Below are 26,131 nucleotides of genomic sequence, written 5' to 3' on the forward strand. Positions count from 1 at the left end.
GGAGGAGTAAATCTGCCTTTGCTGGGAATTCTCTTTTTCAAGTTACCTTAGAGAAGGTGCTTTCATGATGCAAGAGGACATTTCATTGCACCAGACACTTCTTTCTACCTCCAAACATATCCACTGTTGAAACTTAGATGCCTCTGGGAATGAGAATGTATTGGTCAAAGACTTCAACACAAGGGGTATACTCTGGAAAGGAATGGAAGTGAGAACTTGTCTCTCTCCATTTCAAGTTCAGATGAATCAAAATTGTTTGATGGACTTGGTTGGCATAATCCAAATTAGGAAGTAGGAAAGAACAAGAACCCTGGGAAATAATCGTAAAGATGGGGAAAAACAGGCTAGGAGATTAGCAGGGAAAAGTGAATCAGGATTATTAGTGAATTGCCCCCAACACAGCCATCCTGAAGGCAGGCTCAGGGCCCAGGAATTTCCCATATGAATAATAACTTGAAGATGGTGAGGTCGGGCCAGTTTGGTATAGATCCCATTTGACTATGAATTTCATATATGTCCAATGAGGAATGACCACACCCTGGGCTAGGATCTGTAGTATCCCTGGTGGCAATTATTGGAGCACATGGCCTAGCCTGAGCCACAGCTACTTGGCTTACCCTGTTTGACAGCAACCCTGAGGCTCAGCTTCAGCAACAGTGGCAACTATAGTAAGTCACCAGGCAATAGGAATGTGACCTGGCTGGGGCAGTCCTCAGGCAGCTTGGGTTTCAGAAGGCAGCATACCAGGCATCTCTGTCAACTGCATCAACAGCACATTCTGGAATTCCAGCACTGACATTACTCTGTGAAACCCTTTAGCCTCAAGGGGGCACACTGAGTTTGGTGTGTGCTAAGAAAAAAAATACTAGCTAGAAGGACAGACACTTGGACATGAATCAACAACCCTGGGGCTTCTTGGATACACTTGGGGAGGAAAACTCCGAAAAAGACTAGGCTTGCACGCATGCACACCCATGCCAAACTGGATAGTAAAAGGAAGTGTGTCTGGTTAGGGTCATATGAGGACATGTTTTCCCAGGTCACTCTGAATACTTTGCCTTTGTTGGATCCTTTTCTTTCTTGAACTCTGATTCAGTAATCTGCTTTTGCTTATTTGTTTTCTTTTCCTTGGAATCTTACTGGACATTTTTGCATATATATGATCTCAAATTCAATTTGCTTAAAACTCACCTCAGCAAAGAATGCTAACAAATCAAGGAGGAAAAAAATCCCTAAGAAAAATAAACAAACAGGCAACTCACAAAAGAAAAACACAAATGACTAACAAGCATAAGAAAAGATACTCAATCCCATTAAGAATTTATGGGCTGGGGTTGTGGCTCAATGTAGAGTGCTTACATAGTATGCATGAGCCCCTAGGTTCAATCTCCAGCACAGAAAAAAAATGATGCTGAAAAATTATTCTTTTGCCTATCAAATGGATAAAGATATCCCAAGTCCAGGGTTCCACCATCACAATGCAGAGTGAAAATTTTTTTTTTAAAGGCAACTAGTTGGGGACAGTGGCTCACACTTGTAATCTCAGCTACTTGGGAGGCAGAGATCAAGAGGATTGAAGTTTGAGGCCAGCCCAGGCAAACAGTTCCAGAGATCCCATTCTCAACCAATAGCTGGGTATGGTGGTATACCTGGCATCCCAGCTAAATAAATAGGAGGATCCAGGTCCAGGCCTGCCTCTGGCAAAAAATATGTGACCCTATCCCCATAATAACTAAAGCAAAAAGGACTGGGGTATGTCACAAGAGGTAGAACACTTGCCTACAAAGCACAAGGCCTGCAGTACCACCCAGGGGAAAAAATAATCACAGTATCTCCAAGCTTGTTACCAGATTAAATTTGTTAGATCTTCAGGGTTTTAGTGGGTGTGCACACAGACCTGGGCTGCTGGCTTTCACTGCTATCATAGTTGTGAAATTATTGGCTTTCAATAACCAATGAGGAGTGGCTGTGGGAGTGGTACTCCCACAAATCAGGAGTGAGGGAGGAGGGATGAGGGAAAGTTAAAATTCCGTAAGACATTCCATGTCTTAGAATGTGTGAATAGTTCTGTGGGAAAAATAATTTGTCAGTGTTCACCAGCTTATAAAAACTTAGTGTAAGAGCTTAAGCTTCTAAAAAAAATAAAATGCAAAAAAACCCCATAAATATAATTGTTCTTATTGAGATTCAGCCATTTTTCTTGAAGAAATTCTCCTTGAATTGTCACAAGCTTTTGGTTAATTTCCAGCATTCTATAAAAGTTGATTTTGACAACTTCCCAGTGTCTTGTTGCTTTTATGGAGGAATGGATTTTCAGAGGTCCTCAGTCTGCCATTCTGGAAATTGAGAACACACTTAAAATTTACATTACTGTCTTATAAAACATATGCATGATATATGTATTTTTTTCATTTTTAACTAGAATATGGAGTACCAAATCTTCTGCTTTTAATTTTCCATACCTGATGATTAGAGGAATTCTCTAAAGAACAGCTTCTGACTTGGCCAACCAAACTTGTTTCGAACTTCCTCCACTACATACATACTTACAATGCTGGGCACTGTAAGACATGTTGTAAGACCTCTGGTTCAGCAAGCATGGTAGGTGTAATCCTAGTACTTGAAAGGCTGAGGCAGTAGGATCATGAGTTTCTGCCAGCCTGGGCTACATGGTAAGATCCTGTCTCTAAATAACTAACTAAATAAATAGATCTCTAACCCTGGACTCTTTGTATTATAAGACAAGCTTGGTGAAGTTGGCATAGTTCCCGAATCCCATTCCTACATTAGAAGTGCTGAAGAGAGCTTATTATATGGAAATAATTGTGATCTACAAAAAATGTATCCTAGTAGACACCAAAAAAATGTATTCTCAACTTAATTTATCCTTAGTTCCTCAAAATACCCATGACCACTTACTTCAACACTACATGATAGTAAAAGAAGTATGACAGAGAGGAAATCAGAGTGAAATGAGACAACAGAATCAATCTATTACACTTAAAATATCAAACCCTCATTAATTTTACAAAACCAAATGACCATGTGAACACGCTGACAGGCTCCCAACCTTGAAAGTGGTCTGTTCAAATTACGACCCTGGCTGTCTCGCAGCGGGTCTGCCATCAGAACACAGGTGTCGTGAAAAACCACTACTAAAGCGAAGCCAAAATGGGAAAGGAAAAGACTCACATCAACATTATCGTCATTTGGACATGTAGATTCCGGCAAGTCCACCACTGCTGGCCATCTGATCTACAAATGTGGTGGAATGGACAAAAGAACCATTGAAAAATTCGAGAAGGAAGCTGCCAAGATGGGAAAGGGCTCCTTTAAGTATGCCTGGGTCTTGGATAAACTGAAGGCTGAGCGTGAACGTGGTATCACCATTGACATCTCCCTGTGGAAATTTGAGACCAGCAAGTATTATGAGACCATCATCGATGCCCCAGGACACAGAGACTTTATCAAAAACATGATCTCAGGCTGACTGTGCAGTCTTGATTGTTGCTGCTGGTGTTGGTGAATTTGAAGCTGGCATCTCCAAGAACGGTCAGACCCGTGAGCATGCCCTTCTGGCTTACACTCTGGGTGTGAAACAACTGATTGTTGGTGTTAACAAAATGGATTCCACAGAACCACCCTACAGCCAGAAGAGATATGAGGAAATTGTTAAGGAAGTCAGCACCTACATTAAGAAAATTGGCTACAACCGTGACACAGTAGCATTTGTGCCAATTTCTGGTTGGAATGGTGACAACATGCTGGAGCCAAGTGCTAATATGCCTTGGTTCAAGGGATGGAAGGTCACCCGTAAAGATGGCAGTTCCAGTGGAACCACACTACTTGAAGCTTTGGATTGTATCCTACCACCAACTCACCCAACTGACAAGCCTCTGCGCCTGCCCCTTCAGGATGTCTACAAAATTGGTGGTATTGGTACTGTCCCTGTGGGCCAAGGAGAGACTGGTGTTCTCAAACCTGGCATGGTGGTCACCTTTGCTCCAATGAATGTCACAACTGAAGTAAAGTCTGAAGCTTTGAGTGAAGCTCTTCCGGGAGACAACGTGGGTTTCAATGTGAAGAACATGTCCGTCAAAGATGTTAGACGTGGTAATGTTGCTGGTGACAGCAAGAATAATCCACCAATGGAAGCAGCTGGCTTCACTGCTCAGGTGATTATTCTGAACCACCCAGGACAGATCAGTGCTAGCTATGCCCCTGTGCAAGATTGCCACACGGCTCACATTGCTTTTAAGTTTGCTGAGCTGAAAGAAAAGATTGATCGACGTTCTGGTAAGAAGCTGAAAGATGGTCCTAAATCCTTGAAATCTGGTGATGCTGCCATCATTGATATGGTTCCAGGCAAGCCTATGTGTGTCGAAAGCTTCTCTGACTATCCTCCCCTGGGTCGTTTTGCTGTTTGTGATATGAGACAGACAGTTGCTGTGGGTGTCATCAAAGCCATGGACAAGAAGGCTGCCAGAGCTGGCAAGGTCACCAAGTCTGCCCAGAAAGCTCAGAAGGCTAAATGAATATCACCCCTAACACCCGCCACCTCAGTCTTAATCAGTGGTGGAAGAACGGTCTCAGAACTGTTTGTCTCAATTGGCCATTTAAGTTTAATAGTAAAAGACTGGTTAATGATAACAATGCATCGTAAAACCTTCAGAAGGAAAGGAAAATGTTTTGTGGACCTTTGTGTGTGTGTGTGTGTGACAGTTTTAAGTTATTAGTTTTTAAAAATCAGTACTTTTTAGTGGCAACAACTTGACCAAAAATCTGTCACAGAATTTTGAGACTCATTAAAACAAAGTTTAATGAGAAAAAAAAAATGACAGACCCTGAACTTTAAGCTTAATGAACCTCAAAGAAACTCCAGTCCCCATATATCATCTGGTCTTCCTCTGACTTCTTTCTGAGTTTCTGCTTTGTTTTCTCCCTCTGCCTCCTCTGCAGACTGCCTTTCCCTGCTTATTTACACACATGGTCTAAACATAGGTAGCTGAGTTCTTGTTTCTTCTCCCAGTAGAATCGCTACACACTAGCTCAACATCCCTCTCTGTCCAGGTACCAGAGGGAACCTGATGCCCCTTCCCCCAGTATATGAATTGGCTCTCTTTGGTCAAGGTGTTTATTCTTGATCCAATAAACTAAGGCTGGTAGAGGTAGAGTCCCATTGAACAAATACAGAATATGCTGGTAAAGTCCCACAGAATAAAAAGATAGAACAATAAGCTGAAGGGAGTCATTCTGTGAGTGGATAGAGGGGTGAATAATTTATGGAAAATGGAGATGGGCTGAGTTGATATTTTAAAACACAAAAGACTAAACAAAGTTGAATAGATTCAAGCAATAGGTACAACAAATCTCCAAGCATTTAATATAAAAATATATCTTGGGATTTCTCTAAGAAGGACCTAGTTTACATATTTCCCAAGGTAAGGTTCTCTACCACTTGCACAAATCCAGAGACAGAACATTCATGCAAGTCAGGTAAAGCAGATTTATTACTCACAAATAGGCAGCAAAAATAAACAGAAACCTAAAAACCATGGCAAGCTAGTCCTCTGAGGTTCAGGAAGCTGCCCAGGGTAGGGGCGTCTGCTCATGCCCCACATCCCACTGTAACTGAGGAACCCTGAAAGCACTCTGCTCTGGGTTTATAGCCTAGGGATCACTGAGATCAAGCATGTAGTACATCCTATTCTAGGAGGAACAAGGACACAACCTGGATTATTCCAGACATTGCCTCTCTATCTCAGGATGTTGTATTCCACAGTTATTCTGAGAACTACAAGCAAGGGAACAGGAGATAGGGTGCAGTGGTAGGAAACTGGATCGGCTAAGACCCTGTTTTCCTGCAGGTATATTCCCAGGTAACCAATTCTTGGGGGTAGGGAGAGCAAGGATTGGTTCATAAGATTAATATTCTGTGGAACACATTTTGGTATATTCTGGAATAATAATAGCTAATATCATTAGCTATCTGAGTATCTTGTGCTGGCACTGATCTAAGCATTTTTGTAAACTTTTTGCCAGTTCTATTTTTACAGATAAGGAGATTAGTAGGTCCTATTTTCAGATAAGGGATGGAGACATAAGTTAAGCAATCTGCCCAAAGTTGCACAACTAGAAAGATGGGATATTTGATTTTTGTATCCAAGCAAACTCTCATGCTTAACTTCTATGATGTATAGCTAGTCTTGTTGAGCTTTAAATTCCATCACCTCTTCTATGAACTCTGACATTTTATATTCTGCAATATATGAAAGTACTGTTACGACATCAAGTATTGTTCCTGAAACTGCATAAGGTTCAGTTCTGCTACCACCTGATGAAGTCAATGAACCAAAAGGCAGAGTAAAGAGAAAGAAGAGCTTTATCAGAAACAAGCTGGCAAGTTGGAAGATGGCAGGTTATCACCTACTATATTAGCTTTCTTCTTGCTGTGGCCAAATACCTGACAGAAAAACTTGTGAGAGGAAAGATTTATTTTGCCCATTATTTTACAGGGTTCATTCTATAGTTGCTTGGCCCTATGCGCTTAGGCAGAACATCATGATGACAGGACATGTTTGGAAGAGGAAATGCTCCATCTCATGTTGGATGGAAAGCAGGGAGAGAGAAGAGCAGACTGAGGACCTAGTATGCCTTCACAGGCATGCCCCCAGTGACCTACTTCCTCTAGCTAGGCCCACCTCCAACAGTTTCTGCAACCTCTCAAACTAATATCATCAGCTAGGGATCAAGCATTCAAAAAATTAGCTCATAGTGGATATTTCATATTCAAACCATAACATTGTGTCCCTGGATCCCAAAGGCTAGTGGCCATGTCATAATGCAAAATGTATCTCCAAGAGTCTCAAAAGTCTTAATGTAAAGGAACCCCACCCTCCCCCCAACCCCTAGACCTTTTAAGGTAGCATGGCTGGAGATAAAAAGGGCTGGAGAGAATGTGGAAGTGAAAGCCAAGTGCTTGAAATGTTTCACCATGATACAAGGAAGAGACAATCAATTGACAAGTCTCACAAAAAGCACACAGTCAAGCTGGGCACTGGTGGCTCACACCTGTAATCCTAGCTACTGAGAAGGCAGAGATCAGGCAGATGGCAGTTCAAAGCCAGCCTGGGCAAATAGTTCATGAGACCCTATCTCGAAAAAACCCATCACAAAAAAGGGCTGGTGGAGTGGCTTAAAGTGCAGGCCCTGAGTTCAAACCGCAACACCACATTAAAAAAAAAAAAAAGAAAGAAAGAGAGACAGCCAATCAAAAGTAGCCCAACCCAAGGTATAAAACCTACACTCAATCCTGCCTTTATGTACCTTTTCCCTTCTCTAGCTGCCCACTATCCCCCCAAGCTATTAACAGTATCCCAATAAATCTGAGCTTTTCCTACTCTCTCATCTTGTAAATTCTTTTACCAACCTGTGGCTCTGAAATACGTGACATTTAAGAGCTCCAACACTGTTCAAAATCCCAAGTTCAGAGTCTTGAGACTCGACTCTTGACTGTGAACCACTGTAACAAAGCAAAAACAAATTACATACTTCCAACATATAATGACACAGAGTAAACATTCCTATTCCAAACAGGAGAAATAGGGAGCATAGAAATGAGTAATGGGACCAAAGATGGAAACCCAGCAGGGCAAGCATTAAATTCTGTAGTTCCGTGTCCAGTATTCAGGGCACATGGTGTTGTGATTGAATTCCAGTGGGCTTGGGCATCCCCACCCCTATAGCCTTGCTGGCTGCAGCCCACATGACCTCTCTCTTGTGCTTTCCTCAGCAGATGTTCCATGTTTCTGGCATCTCCAAAATCCTAGGGACTCCATCGCAGCTTAGGCTTCACCCTTTCAACTTCATACAACACCCTCTCAGGGTCTTCCTGCAGGAATTCTGACCCTGCCACACACTGCCTGGTCTCTAATACCTTCCTTTGTAATCTGGGTGGAAACCTCCATGACTCTGTAACTCATGCATTCTACATACCTGCCAAAGCCAGGATCATGTGGATAGTGCCAAGGTCTGCCACCAGCTCAAGCAGGAGCTGGACCCACTTGGATCATGGTTGCAGCACCCTCTGCATTCCTGAGTGGCTGAATCCAGGAAAACGTTTCCTTAGGTGATCCTGTGCAAGCAGGGAACCCTGAAGGCTCTCTCTTCTCAAGGGAAAGTCTTTCAAAGAAGTTTACAATTCTACACCCTGGAGCCTATCGCAGGTGGGCTCTGGCCAATTCCTAAGATACTCTGAAGGCATACTTCTTTTTGTCACAGTGCAATGTACTTGACTTCTTTTTAACAGCAATAATTCTTTAACAACCCCACCCTCCTTGTCCACAACTTTCAAACTCTCCTTTTCTGGCCAGACTACATGTTTTGTTTTAAATTTGTTTGCTCTGCTTTTTGCTCCCAGTTATCACTATAAATTTGGCTAAAAGGAGCTGGAAATACCCATGCCACAGCCTGAATGCTATGCTGTCTTGAAATTTCCTCCACCAAATTAAATAGCCCATCACCTTTAAACTTAGCCTCAAAGTCTCAAGACACCTGGGATGGTGAAGTGGCTCAAGCCGTAGAGCACCTGCCTAGCAAGCATGAGGCCCCAGCACAAAAAAAAAAAAAAAAAAAAATTCAAGACACTGGACAAAATGTAGACAAATTCTTTGCCACAATGTAACATGAATGGCTGCTAATCCAATTCGCAATAGAGTTCTCATTTTTATCTAAACCCTCATAAGCACAGACTTTACTGCCTGCATTTCTATTCCCATTCTGGTCTTCTGAGATTCTAGGGCTTCTCTAGCCCACATCTGTAAACTCTTCCAAATTCCTCTCACAAATCAGTTCAAAAGGTTTCTGAACCACTTTGCCAGGCTTATTCATAGCAATGACCCACTTCTCTGACACCAGTTTTCTGTATTAGTTAGTGCTCATCACTGTAACCAAAATACCTGACATAAACAACTTAAAGAAGGAACAATCTATTTAGCTCACACTTTCAGAGTTATCAGTTCATCATGGTGGGAAAGGCATGGCAGATCCGAATAGTTCACATCATAGTGGCCAGGAAGCAGAGTTAACGGGTGAGGGCAAGAAATAGCCCAGGGACACATAGCCCCAGTGACCTTCTTCCTTCAAAGGTCCCACTTCCTACTTTTTACTACCTAATAATATTGTCCTATTATGAATCCATCAAGAGATTAATCCATTGACTAGGTCAAAGCCCTCCTGATCTAATTATCTCTGAATCTACCCTCTTAGACACAACCAGATGTGTGACTTATCAATCTCTTAGATGTTCCTTAATTCAATCAAGTTGATGAGCAAGATGAACCATCAAAACTGCAGTTACCATCTTAAGCCCTTGCACTAAGGGAGTCTTTCATACGATTTTTCAAGGGCAAGCATGTGGGTCACACATAGATAGGTTGGCACCTTGATTGTCTAATATTTTAAAAAATAGCCTCTTCTGGAAGGGAGGTTGTACAAATTGCCTTGTTCACATAATTTAGTGAGAAGCACCATCCAATGGCTCCAAAGAAGACATAAATGATCAGTTTCTACGTTGGTCAAAGTAACTTGTATCTGGTTTTTGTTATAGTTAGTGTTTCTGACAAACAGCCTTTCAGGTGTGATCTTCTCTGTAATTTGGGACTAGGGAATGTTTGGAAAGGGAAGGTTTGTGTATTCCTAGCTAAGTATAGTGTGGAGTTAATCTTTAAGAGATTAGTGGGCAGCTACTAATCTTTAAGAAACAGAACAGTTAGGAACAAAGAGAAACTTCTGAGACTTGGTTCTAGTTTGGGGGGGGTGCTTATATGCACCTTATTCCCTGTTTCTTTTTGCCTTGTTACAGAATAGCACTATCACACCACCTACAAGACTGCCTTTGAATCATAGTGCCATAGTGTCGCCCAAGACTTTAAAATTAGAAGACAGGTTTATATTTTTCTGTTAAAAAATAACTATGCTTTTATTCTTTGGTGTCCTATGTCACCTAATAAAGTGAATTTGTATTTCATTAGGAATGAATGATGACTAAGGTCCACTCTAGAAAGTGCTGCACCATGAAACTAACTCCCCCAGCCGCTAAGCCTCTAAATCCTCCAATTATCAACTAGTTAAATAGAACAGCTGAGACCCTCTGGACTAAAAGGAAAATAATAAAGTATACAGACATGTGTCTTAGTCTTACATGAAAATGGAGGTTTATATGCTGCTTGCTCTTCCTTTTTAGTTACACTATATTGCTTATCCTCACCAAGAGAAAGAATAATACCTCACTCATGCATCTATGTAGTGACTCACTCCTGTAATCCCAGCACTTGGGAGGCAGAGGCAAGATAATTTCGGATTCAAGGCCAGCCTGGGCTACAAAGCAAATCCTTGCAAAGTCAGAAAGGGGGGCGGGGGGAGAAGAGGAGAAGGAGGAGGAGGAGGAGGAGGAAGAAACTTGCATATTAAAGATCCTGCAAACTGCTTGACCCTGGCTGACTAGAATGTTATAAGTGGAGAGATGGACTATTACAGATCAGAAGCCAAAATTATCTTGGGCTATTTTAGGCCCTTTAATAGCCATTTACCTTATCTTTTATATCTGACCTAACAGTCTCATAACTAATGTACTTCTCAGAATGTATCATTAAACTTGGCAGTCTTCTACATTCCACCTTTCTAAAGTTAAGAATGCTATAATATCTAAATGTAGATTTCTCTGCATTTCTGTAACCTGCCTATCTGATGCTTCCAACAATGTATTTGGTAAATGCATTGATTTATGATGTTCTTTTGTTCTGTGACTACTAAAGTTCATGGAACCTCTCCCATGGTGGAACATGACATTCAGAAGCTCTTGAATCCCAGACCATAGTCACTCATATTTGCATAAGAAAAAACTATTTTATTTCTTTAATGCAGTTGTTATGTCTACAATATTGTACATTATTTTACATAAACCATGTTTCTATATAGTTCTATATAGATCAAGGTAGAAAACTACGAGAATATATAGTTTTCAGAATGAAAAATAACAATTTGAAAGAATATTCCTAAACACCCAAAGAATAACCTATAGTTACAAAAAGCATTGGAATGAGTTGTATTCCCATAGACCACCCAGTGAAGCCTAACTGAAGATTTCTGGAGCTGACACCTGATCTCAGGTTTAAACAGAGTGAGCTAGCCAATTAAATAGACATTGCACGCCAAAGAGACAGCAACGGGACAGTGTGTTCTTGTATTAAGAATCCCAAGCAAATGAAATCTTGCGCTCCGTGTAATAAACCTTTAACTTGCATTATATGATATTCTTTAATCATTTAAATGTTTATTGGGCGCCTACAGTATGCCAAGCTCTGATCCTGCAGTGAGGAAAACACACTGACCCTGTTCCCAAGGAGCTGACACTAAAGGGAGACATCTTAGTATGTTCTACCCTACAGGGATCCAAAATAGATAATCACGTAATATAAACCCGAGAAATCTGTCTTTGGCAGAGGAAAGGCACGCATGACCTTGGACCAGCTTCCAGGAAACAACCCCTCAGCTCCAGCACGACGAAAACATGGATTGCACCAGCCGCATTCTCCGCACCCGTGCGACGCTGCGCGTGGCAAGGAGCCGCGCACGGCTGTGACGCAACAGGCCCCGCCCCCTGCCCCCGCTGATAGGGCCCCGCCCCCTCGAGCGAAGTACGCAGGCTCGGCGGCCAGCTCGCGCTTGGCGGCGGACACTGCTCGCCCGGCAACGTCTTCTTGCCCAGGGCTTCTGAGAGGGTCACCGGCCTTGTCCCCTACCCCTCCCACGCTTGGAAGCTGGGTGCTGTGCTGCAGCCGCTGTCCTGCCCTCCGTGTTTGGTAAGCAGAATCCCCGGCGAGTCCTGGAGAGTGCTACCCCTCGCCCGGCCCGGCGGGAACCGAGCTGAGGGAGGATGGCAGCTTCTGGGGTAGAGAAGAGCAATAAGAAGAAGACCGAGAAGAAACTTGCTGCTCGAGAAGAAGCTAAATTGTTGGCGGGTTTCATGGGCGTCATGAATAACATGCGGAAACAGGTACCGCCTCTGCGGGAGTGACAGGCGGCAGGGGGAGGGAGGTGGTCCGGGGCTCGGGCCCTGGCTGGCGGCGCTGGCGCGCGGTGGATCGCGCACGACCCTCTCCTTCCCCTGTCCTCGTCCGCCTTTCCCGTGTGCTCGCACGCCCCGAACCTGCTAGCAGCGGAGGGTCGCGTTAAACAGCTTTGGTGCAAAAGTGCCTCCTTGTTCGCCGATGATGTGGCTCCCAAGTCAGACTCCTGGGGAAACTCCTCTGGCCGGCCTTCGGCGAAGGGTGTTGGTTGTGTAACAGCTCTGCCCTAGTTAGCTTTTAGTGAGGCGAGGAGCCTTCCTTGGGCGAGCCGTTGGAAGGCGTTGTGAGTTCTTGCGTGCAGAAGCCCACTGGCACAGCCCAATCCGAAGCCCCCAAAGGGACAAGTGTTAGCTGGCCCTAGATCAAATACTCTTAAATAAGGATCTCCGCCCCCAACGCCTGTGTTACCCAGGTGGAACTAATTGAAGGCAAATCCTCCTGTGCGTGTTAATTTAGAGCAGAAACAGTCATCGATAAATGCCATGCCATCTTCTAAGGGCGCTGGGCGCTCCTGTTATTAAGAGGACCTCTTTGTTCTGTCTTTGATGTGTGGTGCATTCATGAGAGTCTGCAGCACCTCGTGGAAAGGTGGGTTTTGAAAAGAACAGATTTTAACCCTGGAGAAGGTAGATAGATTTTACTTTTTAATTCTGTAACATCTAATAGGCAGAGAAAAGTCGCTTGCTTACTTTTTGATTCTGTGAGCTTTATTTAGTAGAATATACACATGTAAGGAGAGTGTGGGAATGTTTGGGTTTTGTCAATTGTGGTCCCATTTTTCAAGAGGACAAAGCAGGATGTGAGGATGAGTTATTGCGGGATACTCAAGGACAGGGAAACGGGACACCAAGGCAGCAGGAAGCAACGTTTTATTGTGCCGGCACAGACTCGGGGGACTCTTATCCAAAGGCTGAGAACAAAGGGGCCTTACCTTATATACCCTTCCAAGCAGGTTACAGAAGCAAGAAGCAAGGGTTAATCCATATATGGTTACATGCAGCTCTATTGGCTACTTCACCCCCCTGTGCTAAGTGTGACCTTCAGGTTTAGATTCTTTAAGTTTTATCTCCCTGCTATGCCATCCCCTCCCCCCTGCTGCATTATCAGGACACAGACTTGCTTGTTTCTTTTCTGGAGCCTCCTCCCTGCTACAGAGTAACTGAAATAGCTTATTTTACCTAGTGGTTCTGCTGGAAGTATGGGCAGTAGTAGTAGAGGAATTCAAGATTTTTTTAAATGAAGATATGAACTGGTTTCTTTAAGCAAACCCTAGCTGCAGGGATCTAGTCTTCATTCGCCAGCTCCTGGCACAGTGTGCCAGTGCAGTAGGTATCTATGGGAATGCCTAAATCTTTTCTGACCTTTTTGCTGAAGTAGCTGGGAATGGCCCAATTGATTATTTTATGTAACTTACTTTCATGTATCTTTTTTCACATTCCTTTTCTTTCATGTAACCTTTTTGTTCATACAGCACCACTGACTTTAGATTGCTGGTGCATTTGTCTAGTGTATGTTGTAATGGTAGTTGAACACAGTTCACTGGTGCTTAAAATTGGAAAAGATGCATTGTGGCACCCACCCACTCCCCAAAGCCTGTGTCTTCCTCATGTACTCTAGCAATGTAAAGCATTACTTCGTTCCTTAAATAGGGTGCAAATGGGTTGCAGCATCAGATGTTAACATGAGGAGGGAGGGGTTGTCTGAGACTGCATGTTTAACTCTAGGTTTAAAAATTGATTCACATACTTTTTTTAGACTTAGCTTCCCTCCCTCCCCTTCTACCTCCATTCCTACCTGCCCAGGCTGGAACCTTGTTTGCTAGGTAAACACTCTACCACTTGAGTTATCCAGCCCCTAGACTTAGCTTTAGATTATCCAGCCCCTAGACTTAGACTTAGATTACAGTATTATCTGTTTATTTACTGTTGAAGTAGAAATACAGTTACTAGATTACAGTTACTGAAAAATCAAGGTTCTACTACTGAGTAGGAAGGGAAAATGGATACTTGATGAGGAAGCAAGGATCTCTTCCACCATGACTAATTTACCTTTATCTGCCCTGTTCTCTTTTTATCACTGGTTTTGAATGTTTCAGACTGTTTTCCAGTTACGCTTTTAGCAACTTTGTGGATTTCCGCATATTCTGGAAGATGCACAGTTTCGCTGCTTTGCAGTTGACTTACAGCATTTATGTCCTGTTTAACATAATAACACCAGAAAGACTTCATCAAGGATAAATGACAAGGGCAGTTGATGGGATTTGGCAGAAAAACAAGCTGGTCTGGGCCAGAGGAGGAATGTTTGGTTGAGAACCAATTTTATAAGTGTTCTTGTTCTTTAGTAAATATTTTTGTGTTGTGACTGTTTTTGTTCATCCTCTTAAACTCACTGCTTTACGGATCAAGATAATGCTTGGATGACAAGGACCCTCCCCATACATCCAGAAACATTCCTTTAAGATTTTGATAATACTCTGAACTTAGCATACCAAAATTCCCTGCACTATCATTTGTTTTGTGTTCTTAGACAACATGATTTAAGTCATTTCATCTCTGTGTAGCTGATTAGTCCATTTTCTGTTGCTCTAACAAAATATATGAAGATGAATAATTTCTAAAAAAGAGATTTACTTAATTCACAGTTCTGGAGGTACAAGACATGGCTGGCATCTGTTCATCTTCTGATGAGGACCACTTACTGTATCATGAAAACTGGAAGTGAATTAGATGGGTATGGAAGAGAAGCATGTGAAAGAGCAACCAAGAACTGAGGGGAAGTGCTATGTGTGCTCTAGAACAACCCATTTATGTTAACTAAGCCACTTTTTCCTCTCTGTTTTTTTTTTTTTTTTTTTCTTTTTTTCCCCTTTGGTGGGACTAGGGTTTAAACTCAGGGCTTCATGCTTGCAAAGCAGGCACTCCACCGCTTAAGCCATACCTCTAACCCATTCTGCTCTAATTATTTTGGAAATGGAGTCTCATGAACTTGCCTGGGCTGACCTCAAACTACGATCCTCCTGATCTCAGCCTCCCAAGTAGCTAGGATCACAGGCATGAGCCACTGGTACATGGCTTTAAGCCACTCTCATACAAATTATATTAGTCTTTTCATGAGCATGGATCCCTCATGACCTAGTTACCTATTGAAGCTCCATCTTTGGGCCAAATTTAATTGCTAGTTGTTTAAGTTTCAACATTAGTTTTAGTGAGGACAAACTACATCCAAATCATAGCAGTAGCACAATGACCAATTCTGTACATGGAGGCAGAATGGGGTTCTGCAGAGCCAGCAAACTTAACTTCTTGTAGAGCATTTTTCTACATCTTTTTGGTCATTTCTAGCCTTTTGTTTTTAAGTAAACTTTCCAGTGAAGTATAGTATACATGTAAGAGGGCACAGATCATAAATATGAAGCTCAATGAATTATTACAAAGTGAACACACCATCAACAATAGAAATAGAACAGGACCAGTACACAAAAGGTCCCCCACTGTTCCCTTCTCAGTTACCAATCCCCCATGATAACCATTGTCCTATCACCATAGATTCATTTTTATAAATAAATACAAATGGAATCATATAGTACGTACTCTTGTGTTTTAATGTTTTTCCTTTTTTTTTTTTTTTTTTTGCATTGCAAGAGGTCAAATCCAGAGTCTTGCTCATGCTGGGCAAGCGCTGTGCCACTGAGTTATACTCTCAGCCCGTGTTTTAATTCCTTAAGCCAACATTATGAGGTTCATCTGTGCTGTGTGTGGCACTATTTCATCCTGTGGTACATAGTATTTCATTGTGTAGATAGTGTATTTACCCATTTAACTTTATGGACAATTTACCCATTCTGACTTTATGGAAATTTGAGTTATTTTCACTTTGATGCTATTTAAGAATAGTACTGCTTTAGGGGTAGGGGCATGGCTCAAGTGGTAGAACACCCTCCTAGTAAGTGCGAGGTCTCGAGTTCAAACCCCAGAACTGCACTCCCTCCTCAAAAAAAGAATAGTACTCCTTTAAACGGTTTTTTACATTTTGTAAAATGTAAATTTTTGGTGTGCATGTGTTTGCATTTCTGTTGGGAAATACTGAGAGGGGTGTTTTTGAGTCATAGGTATAACACAGTTAGTTTTTTTTATTATTATTATTACTTTATTGGTTGTAGTACTAAGGATTTTAACATGCTAGGCAAGTACTCTACCTCTTAAGCCACACCCCCAACCCTTTGTGTTTTGTTTTTGAGATAGGATCTCCCTAACTTCAGGCTGGCCTCAAACTCCAGATCCTCCTGCCTCTATCTATGAGTAGCTGAGATTATAGGCATGCACCACCACACCCAACTACACATTCAATTTTACTAGATAACTGTCATAGTCTTCTTCCAAAGTGATTATAGCAAATTATACGTCTGCCAATTGGTATTTACAGTATTTGTAACTTTAGCCACTCTCATGACTGTATAGGGACATCTCATTTAATTAGACTAATTACCTTTTGATTTATTTTCCTTTTTTGTTTGAGTTAATTTTATTACCAGATATATTCGAGAGAAGGTCTACAAGGCAGGACTAGATCACAATCACTGTCACTTGTGTGTGTTCTTTTGTGTTAATGAAATACAGGAGTTCTTAACATTTTTGAGGGACCTGTCTTGAGATCTTCCAGAGTACCACTATAGTTTTTCCACTTTAAATGAATTAAAGCATAATTAGCATTTAAAAGCCTTTGTTAAGGCCCTTATTGAGAGTTGTCTGAGAGAACAACACAGCTAATCTGAGCTTACTTCCTAGCTAAAATGAATTTGCTTTGCAAATGTACCTGACCAAGACAATGACCATGTGTCATTGTCTTTAGGGTATCTTGGGAATTATCTAAGCATTAAGCTGAAGCACCCACTCTGTACCAGCTACTCTGAAATGTTTTACATGCTCATCTCATTTAATTCTCATGACTCCCTTTGGCAACTCCTTTCACCCAGCCCTCCCTATTCTTAACTATCAGTCTTCTCTTTTGTCTGTACAGCTTAGAAGTTAGTGTCCCTCTTTTCACTTTCTTCCCAATGTCCCAAGCTTTCTTAATCCACTGTCCTTTCATATCCATCTGGCAAAACTTGAGCATCGATGATTATGTATACAAGTCTTCCAATCACACCTGGAGACTGTCCCATTATTGGTCAGTCATTAGTGGCCAGGTAAATCCTTGGCCATGAACTTCAGCTGTATTGGTGGGCAGTCCTGCTTTTCATTTAGTTTATTGTTTTCTTCTAATCTGAATCCTTCCTCAGGACCCTCACTTCCAGCAGATCATCACTTTTGGCATTCTGGCTGTCCATAGGCATTAGCCTGGAACTATCTAACTTCTTGGCTTTCTATCACCAAGTCTATGAACCTATTTTAGCACTTTCCCTTTTCTCTTTTCATTTTATTACAATGGAGAAGCCACCTCTTTTTCTATCAAGTGTCAATTTTATCATTGCTGTGACCAAAGAGAGGAAAGATTTATTTTGGCTCACAGTTTATAAGGGTTCGGTCCATGGTTGCTTGGCCCACACTCTGGGGCAGAACATTATGGCAGCAGTGTATGAAGTAGAGGACATTCTTTACCTCATTGCAGACAGAAAAGCCCAGGACTAAAATAAGACCAAGGACCTGCACCCAGTGACCTACTTTCTCCAGCTAGGACCTACCTCCTAAAATTTTCAGAACCTTCCAAAATAGTGTCATCAGCTGGGGACTGGGAACGGGAACTCACAACTTTTGGGGAAACACTTCATATCCAGACCATAATATTCTGCCCCTGGTTCCCCAAAAGACTCATGCTCATTTCAGTGCAAAATGCATTCAGTCCATTTCCATTTTTTCAAAACTCCAGAGTTTCCTCTAGATTCAAACTTTTAACTATGAAACTCCATAAAAATCAGAAAACCAGTTACATACTCCCAAAATACAGTGGCACAAAGTAAGGGAGGAATGGGAAGATAAAAAGGAGAGATCCAACCAAAGCAGGGCTGAAACCCAGCAGAGCTGACATTAAATCCTGTAGGTCCATGTCAGACATCCAAAGCATGTGGTAGTGTGATGTGAGCTCTGATGGGTTTGGGCAGCCCTACCTCCTCTGGCCTTGCCAGCTGCAGTCCACATAGCTATCTCTTGGGCTGGCTCTGCTCACTGCCTGTTACTTTCCAGATGTTCTATGTTTCTGTGGGGTCTCCATTGCAGCTTAGGCTTCACCCTCACAGTATTTTGCATCAACTTCTCAAAGCTGCTTGCAAGAGACTCCAATCCTATCATATAATGCCTGGTCTTTCCTTTGAAATCTGGGTAGAGGTCTCTATGACCCTGTAACCCTTGTGTTCTGCCTGCCTACAAAATAGCATCATATGGATGATGCCTAAATCTGCCTTTAGCTTAAGTGATTGCTGTGCCCCCCTTGAACTAGAGCTGCAGTGGCCTCTGAATGCCTGGGTGTGAGCACTGTGGAATGAATCCTAGAAAAACAACTTCCTAGGCAACTGTGTTTAAGCAGGGTACCACATTGATGCTCTCTTCTCAAGGGAAAGTCAAAGAATTTTTACTTTCATACCTTTAGCCTGTTATGAGGGGAGTCTGAGATGCCTTCAAAGCATCTTTCCAGTTGTCCTGTTACAAAGTACTTGACTTATTTTTAATGTCACTAATCTATTCAGAAAGCATGGCTTCTTAGCCTCAACTTTACACAAGTTTTTCTGACAAACTGCAAGTCTTCTCTAATTTTTGCTCCTGATCTTCAACATAAACATAGCTAAAAATAGCAATAGCCTTGCCACAGTCTGAATTCTGAGCTGCCTTGAAACCTCCCATAACATATTAGTCTGTCATCCTTAAACTCACCCTTTAAGGACTCAGGACACCAGACAATATGTAGACAAGTTCTCTGCCATAATGTACCACAAATGACTTCTAGTCCAATCCCTGATAGAGTGCTTGTTCCTGTCTGAAACTTTGGGAGCATAGTCTTTACTGTCTGTATTTCTATTGGCATCTGAACTCCCATTAGAATCACCCCTTAAGCTCTGTTTATAGCCTTCTGGGACTTCTGTGGCCTCCATCTGCAAACTTTCAAATTCCTCCCAAAGGCTTCTGAACCACATGGTCAGGTTTAGTCATAGCAATGACCATACTTCTCTTGTACCAGTTTTCTGTATTAGTGTCATTTGTGACCAAAATACCTAAGTAAAACAACTTTTAAGGGAGGAAAGACTTATTTTGACTCACAATTTCAGAAGGTTCAGTCCATGGTTGCTTTGCCCCATGCTCTTTAATAGCACATCGTGGTGGCAGCAGTGTGTGGTAGAGGAGGTTCTTCTCATAGTGGACAGAAGTAAAGAGAGACAGAGGCAGGAAGGGGCCAGGAACAAGATATGATCAACTTGTCTCCTCTCCCTAGAGGCCTTCTTCCTCCAGCTAGGCTCCACTTCTTAAAGTTTTCAGCACCTTCCAATATATTGCCAACCAGCAGGGGCCCTAAGCCTTTTGGGGGTTCTTTGTATCCAAACCATAATATGATATAAGGTCAATGCTTCCACCTAGGCTTCGGTTTCTTTGATGATGGCCTTCAAAGTTTTATTGTTCATTATCCCATCTTGGTTGAATATCTTTTAAGTATGTTTTAATCCAACCAACCACCAGTTTTTGAACCAACCAACATACCTATCCTCCCATGCTTAGTCTTACCATTCCCCTCTTTCAGAGTTAGGTAAGTTTCTTGCTTTTCTTTATTCACCATTTATTTATTACCCTAACTATTTCAGCTTGGCTGAAATAGTAAATAGTTTCCTAAGTCTTTCATTAAATTAAATACTTACTGAGAACTCACTGTATGATTGACATTTTGCTAGATTCTAGATTTGTAATGACAAGCAAAGCTTGACAGGCCCTATCCTTATGCAGCTTACAGTTTAGTAGAAGAGTGAGACATAAGACAAGCAAGCACACAAATAAATGTAAAATTGCATTTTACGTTTGGTAGGTATTATTAAGGAGAAGAACATGGTATTGTTAAGGCATGTGGATAGGTGTTTTAACCATCAGGAAATTTTCCCTAAGGAAGTGGTAATTGAGAGCTGACATAAGAGTAAGTGTTATTCTAGAGAAAAGGTGAGATAAAAAAGAATTAACCTAGAAGGTAACACACACGCACAGGAAATTAATGTGAGTCAACTCCCTATATAGCTTTCCTTATCTCAACCAGCAAAAACCCTTGTTCCTTCCTATTATGGCTTATACTCTCTCTACAACAAAATTAGAGATAAGGGCAAAATAGTTTCTGCTGGGTATTGAGGGGGTAGGGGGGAGAGGGAGGGGGCGGAGTGGGTGGTAAGGGAGGGGGTGGGGTCAGGGGGGAGAAATGACCCAAGCCTTGTATGCACATATGAATAAAAAAAAAAAAAAAAGAGTAAGTGTTACCTAGGCAGAGAAAAGAGGGAAGAACCTCTCAGAGGAAACAATACATGTAGAGGCTAGAAACTTGTTTTACTATAGAATGGCAAATATAAGAAATTGATTAAAGGTGATTTTGACTAGAGCACAGAACATGAAGGGGGAAAACACCCATGAGCTAGGGATTTGCTCATGCATCACTTCAGAAATCAATTTAGAGCTGGTGATTTAGCTTAGGAGGTAGTGTGTTTGCTTAGCAGCAGAGGGCCCTTGGTTCATTCCCCAGCCTTACACACACACACAGTTAAAGGAGTTTTGCCTTTTTCTAGACTCTTTAAATTGTGTGTGTGTGTGTGTGTGTGTGTATCTTTAAATTGTGTGCATATGTGTGTGTGTCTCCAGTGAGACATTGATGGCCCTTTGAACTGAGATGGTGACAACAGCAATATCAATGAAGAAAAGGTGATATGTTAAAAAGTTAGGTAAAATCAACAGAACTTGGTGATGATGACTACCATATGTGGTTGCATTCACCAAGTTTAGATGACTTAAATCAGGACGTGATAATGAGAAAGATGTGAATAAGCATTAGCTATTTTTGTTGTTTTTGTGATGCTGGTGGTTGATTGGATACTGAGGGATTCAATACACAGTATCACTTATAACCTTTAGGATTCTGGAATACATGGACAAGAATCAAGACATTGAGGAAGGATTGTAATTTGTGTTTTAGATATGTTCAGTTTGGGATATCTATGGGACTTTTAAGTATATGTAATGCATTGACAGGCATGAAAGATTGTAGGTTAGAAGTATAAATTTATGAATTATCTGCATCATAGAAAACAACTTCTTCATTGAACCTGCAAAGAGTTAAGAGTCTAGGATAAACAAAGGCTAGAAATGAGAAAGAATGGCCAGAAAAGCAGGAAAAAAACAAGAGCTTTGAAAATCAGAGAAGAAATTATTTCAGAAGGAGAACTGCACTTTTTTAAGTCAATGAGATGTTAGAGTAAGAGCAAAACTAAAGCTGATAGGATGTCTCAACACAAAGGGGGTTTTCTGACTGTATTGAGGGTTATTTTGGTGCAAAGACAGATGGGAATCATTGATATGAGTTGAAGTAAGTAGGATTTGAGAAAATCAAAACGGGTTTGGGTTTTTTTTTTTTTTTGAAATTTGGCTATAAAGTAAGAAAGGGAGTCAAGTGAAGGTTGCTTCCTTTATTTGTTTAAATGAGGATATAAATCTTTTTAAAAACTAGTGGGAAGAACTTATTTGAGATGTATAGGTTGAAAATATGAGATACAGTATAGGTAATTGATAGATAATTCCTGATATGAAATCCAAAGTAAATGTGATTAATCTCAGATGGGGGTAGGAAGCATTCCTTTTCCTATGAAGTGGGAAGGATGAAAGGATTGGCAGGTAGATGGATTTGAAATCAAAAGAATAGAAGAGTTTTATGCGTTTTCTCTGAAAAACCAGCATTGGTATCATCTGTTAACGTGGAAGAGGAAGAAGGTGAAGCTGGAGGTTGAAGAAAACAGTCTAAAAATGGTATGGTGGCTGTCCATGGTTTTGGAGGTTCTTTGAGGTTGTGAATTTATAATGAATATTTATCTCTAACTGGCCTTCAAAGTCCTGCTTTGTTTGATCCCAATCTATATCTCCAATCATCTATCACCCTACTCTTAGTCATTGTACTCCAAGCACCTTTCTTTCTTCCAGAGCCATAAATGTTGTTACAGTTCCTGAAATACTTCTACCCACTCTTCAATTATTACCTTAAATTCCACTTCTTCCCTGAATGTCCTAGTTTATGTCAAGGCCCTCTACTGTATATTCTTAAAACGTCTGTTCTTTTCCTTCTTCTACTTACCATTTCTCTGTCAATGCAGTAGTTACTTTTTTAACATGTGTCCTTGCTACCAGATCTAAGCTCCATGAGAGCAAGGACTGTGTCTTGTTCAGTGCTGTATTGCCAATATCTATTACATAGGTGCTCATATATTTGTTACATGATTAGTAGATAGCCATGTCTAGAGGTTGAGATCATACTAAGAAGAAAAGTGTACTGATGTTGAAGAATCAAGATTTTAAAGGATAGGAAGTAAAGTGCATCAATAATAAAGGCGTGAAAGGAAAAATGATAGCATGGAATAACATCTCTGAGACCAAGGTATAAATTACAAAAAAGAAGAGACAGCTCAAGAAAGTATCAACTGGATTTGAAAATTGGTGATCTTATCAAGTGAAGTTTTAATGGAATGGGAGTTGGGGTAAGCAGATTTAGAGGATGCAGGAGAGACACAATTGTAAGTACATGGAGAAGTTGCTGTCTCCTGTGCAGCACAGCCTTTCCAGAATGGGACTAATGTTCTTCCTCTAAAATCTAGTATTAAATAGTGCATACTGCCATCATGACACTTGACCACATGTTGGTTGAATGAATGAGAACAGAAGCCTAACTTGAGAGGTGACACAATTGAATTAAGCATCCCTTCTAAGAAGAGAGACAATCAAGAGGGAAGTACAAGAACCAGGGTGGCCCAGAGCCTCTCTAGCCTTCAAGACACCCATGACTTCTCACAGTCTGCTTCTCTTTGAGGATTTCAAATCCTGGGGGGTGGATAGCTGACAATCCTACTTTTGATTAAATGTTAAATCAATTTCCTGTGGCATGGAAAATAGGACAATCATGTAGTACAACATGGTCATGAAGGATCATCAGTCTTATATGTTGAGGCCAGTTCTTCACAGGGGAGAAACTGTAAGTCAGCTACTCCAGTTAGTGTCTACTACAAAGATCCATGTCAGTGAAATAGCTAGTATATATTTTAGGACATAAATAATACAGCATGTCAGTTACATTCTGTTCAGCTCTTGTCAAAAAATGCAGTTGATATTAATAACGTTTAAGAAAGACACTGTCATCTGGGCATAATGGCTCATGCCTGTAATCCCAGCGAATTTGGGAGCCAGAGATGAGGAGGATTGCGGTTCAAGGCCATCCCTGGCCAAAAAAAAAACCAAAACCCCACCTCAACAAATAAGGTGGGAATGGTGGGGGAGTGACTGTTATTCCAGCTATGTGGGAGGCACAGGTATGAAGATCATGGTCTAGGCTAGTCAGAGCAAAAACATGAGACCCTATCCAAAAAAATAAAGTGCAAAAGGGCTGGGAGGAGGGACTCAAGTGGTAAGTGGTAGAGCACTTGCCTAGCAAGCACAAAGCCCTGAGTCCAAACCTCAGTCTCAAAATAAGCAAATAAACAAACACTCTTAAAAGTACTTCAGGTACTTAGGAGGCTTAGATCAGGAAGATCTTGGTTCTAGGCCAATAGCTCATGAGATCCCATTTCCAAAATAACCAGAAGGGGAAAGGAAAGAAAGAAAATGGGGTCTTGGGTGGAGAAGATGGTGGAGAAGTAGAAGCTTTTGCCATTGGACTCCATGAATAAGAGCGTGGATAACAAAGAAGAATCTTCTTACAGAAGAGCAAAAGGGAGGAAGAGCACTGAGAACCACAAAAGAGGGACAACTAAAAAATATGGCAAAACAGAGAAACAGTTTGCATTCTATACATGTATGAATATGGAACATTGAAACCTGTGAAAGTCATTTTAAGAAGGGGGAGAGGGAAAAGAGAGAGTAAAAGAAGGGATGAATCAAACCAGGGTACAATATATGTATGTATAGAAAGGTCACAACAAAATCCCTTGTATAAGTATTATATACTAATAAAAATGTTTAAATAAATAAGCCCAAAAAAGTTGTGGTGGCTTCAGCCCCAGCTGGAGTGTTGGGAGGAACCAAAGCCTTCACCCTGAGAACTGTGGAGAAGGCTGGTACCCAAGGAAAAATAGTTTTGAAATAATCAACATCTCATGAACGCTCATTAAACACACAAAACAAGGATCCATGTGGCCAGGGCGGGAAAAAACAGCAGCAGCTACAGACTGAAGGAGAAGCCATGATGTTCAGTGTCATCCCAGAACATGAAAGCTGCCTATTGCATAGCCTGTTGCAGAAAAACAGCTGGGACCCTGGGAATAGGAGTGACAGTCCATAGAAGAGCAATGGAGTGCCGGGTGTGGCATGGTCCAGAACAAAGGAGTGGCCTGGCATGTGCAGCAACAGCTGTGGCTGCAGCACCAGGGCCAGTTCAAGGCCTCTGATGTGGTAGAGAAACCAGAAGCTGCTATGTAGTGCTTCCATTCCTACTGGAGAGTCTGCCTTCAGAAAGGACATCTGACTAAAGTCTGTGTCCTGAGCCATAACAACAGACTGTAAGTAATGGGGGACCTGAGAGAGGGGAAAGTTACAAGAGGGGATGGTCTGAGACTGGTGAGTTGAGGCCCAAACTTCAGAATCCTTCCCAGAGATCTCCTTTAGATCATGAAATACTCCTCACTCCCTACCCTTACTGGAGAAGGAACACAAGGCTGTCAGCAGACTCCATTCCAGAGTCAGGTATCCAATTAGACTGCCATCCAGTTGTCTGAAAGACTCAGACACTGAGGAGAAAACAAAACAAAAGCATTAGAAAATTCTGATTTTTTATGTTGTTTTTGTTGCTGTTAAGTTTGGGATATATAGATTTTTTAAAAATGTTTGTATTTTCTTTTTCTGTATGTTCAAACAAGCAATTTTGTATTCTCTGTCCCCTATTTTCTCTTTAGTTCTGCCTTCCCCCCTTTCCTTTCTTTGTACTCATCCTCCGAGCCCCAAAATCTGCCTTTCAGTATTCAATCTTAAACTATTCTGTTTTCCTTTCCTATTACCCTCCCCCATTTAAACTTTCCTCCTATCTACAACCAGAATTTATCTGTACCTAATATTTTCTCCTTTCTGTTTATCCATCCATAATCCTTCTTTGTTACCAATACTTTTAGTGGGTAAGTAGATTGCCAGGTTATTTTTGTAGTTTTGTTGTGTTTATGTTCAATTTTCTCCATTTTTTTTCCATCTCCCCATCTTAATGTCATCTAGAGCTCTCAGCTGCCACCCCTGTCCACCACATAAAACTATATACCTTATATTATACACTAGAACAATTCCCTCTATCTCTCCCCCATTACTACCCTTATTATCTTCATTACCTTCAGTCTTCCAGGATCACAAACATCCAGTAGTCATCTAAAGATACTAGAGCAGTAGTATTAGTTGATCTTCTTTAGGGATTACCGTAATCTCAATGCTGAGGTTTATCAACTCTGATAGCTTTAGCAACTAAGGTTCCTCTCCCTGTGTGAAACAGGGTGGCACATAGAATCTTGAGATCAGAAACTGAAGGTTTGACTACTGAGCCACCTACCCTCCTTGTAGAGACAAGAAAACACCAGAACTCTGCCACTACCCAGTCCTAAATAATCTTTCAGAAATCCCCAACTTAGAACCTTCAACTAAAAATGACCCCAGATGCATAAATCTCAACATAGAAACAAGAGGCAACTCCGCAACTAAGGACTTAAACAATAGTAAAAAGGAGGGAATGATCAATGAGTTCAAAGAGAAGATGTACAAGTTAGTGAAGGAGCTCAAAGAGGATATGAATAACTAACTGATCTCAAAGAGATTTCAAATAAA

At 41.4% G+C, this 26,131-nt stretch overlaps 1 protein-coding gene and 1 pseudogene across 3 annotated transcripts in view; both read left to right on the forward strand.

Annotated features, from left to right (window-relative positions):
- The first annotated feature begins 3,171 nt into the window (after positions 1-3,171).
- LOC109695433 (elongation factor 1-alpha 1 pseudogene) lies at positions 3,172-4,685 on the forward strand (annotated as a pseudogene).
- Positions 4,686-11,687: 7,002 nt separating this feature from the next.
- Positions 11,688-26,131, forward strand: part of Klhl7 (kelch like family member 7) — a 74,147-nt gene continuing 59,703 nt past the window's right edge. For 2 of the 3 annotated variants that reach the window (XM_074065146.1, XM_020177971.2), the window contains exon 1: positions 11,688-12,055. In XM_074065146.1, coding sequence (XP_073921247.1) covers positions 11,936-12,055 — 120 coding nt within the window. In that variant the 5' untranslated portion in view covers positions 11,688-11,935. The remainder of the gene's footprint in view (positions 12,056-26,131) is intronic. The other variant, XM_074065147.1, reaches the window with a different exon arrangement.

Source organism: Castor canadensis, chromosome 2, assembly GCF_047511655.1.
Source record: "Castor canadensis chromosome 2, mCasCan1.hap1v2, whole genome shotgun sequence".
Lineage (NCBI taxonomy): Eukaryota > Metazoa > Chordata > Mammalia > Rodentia > Castoridae > Castor > Castor canadensis.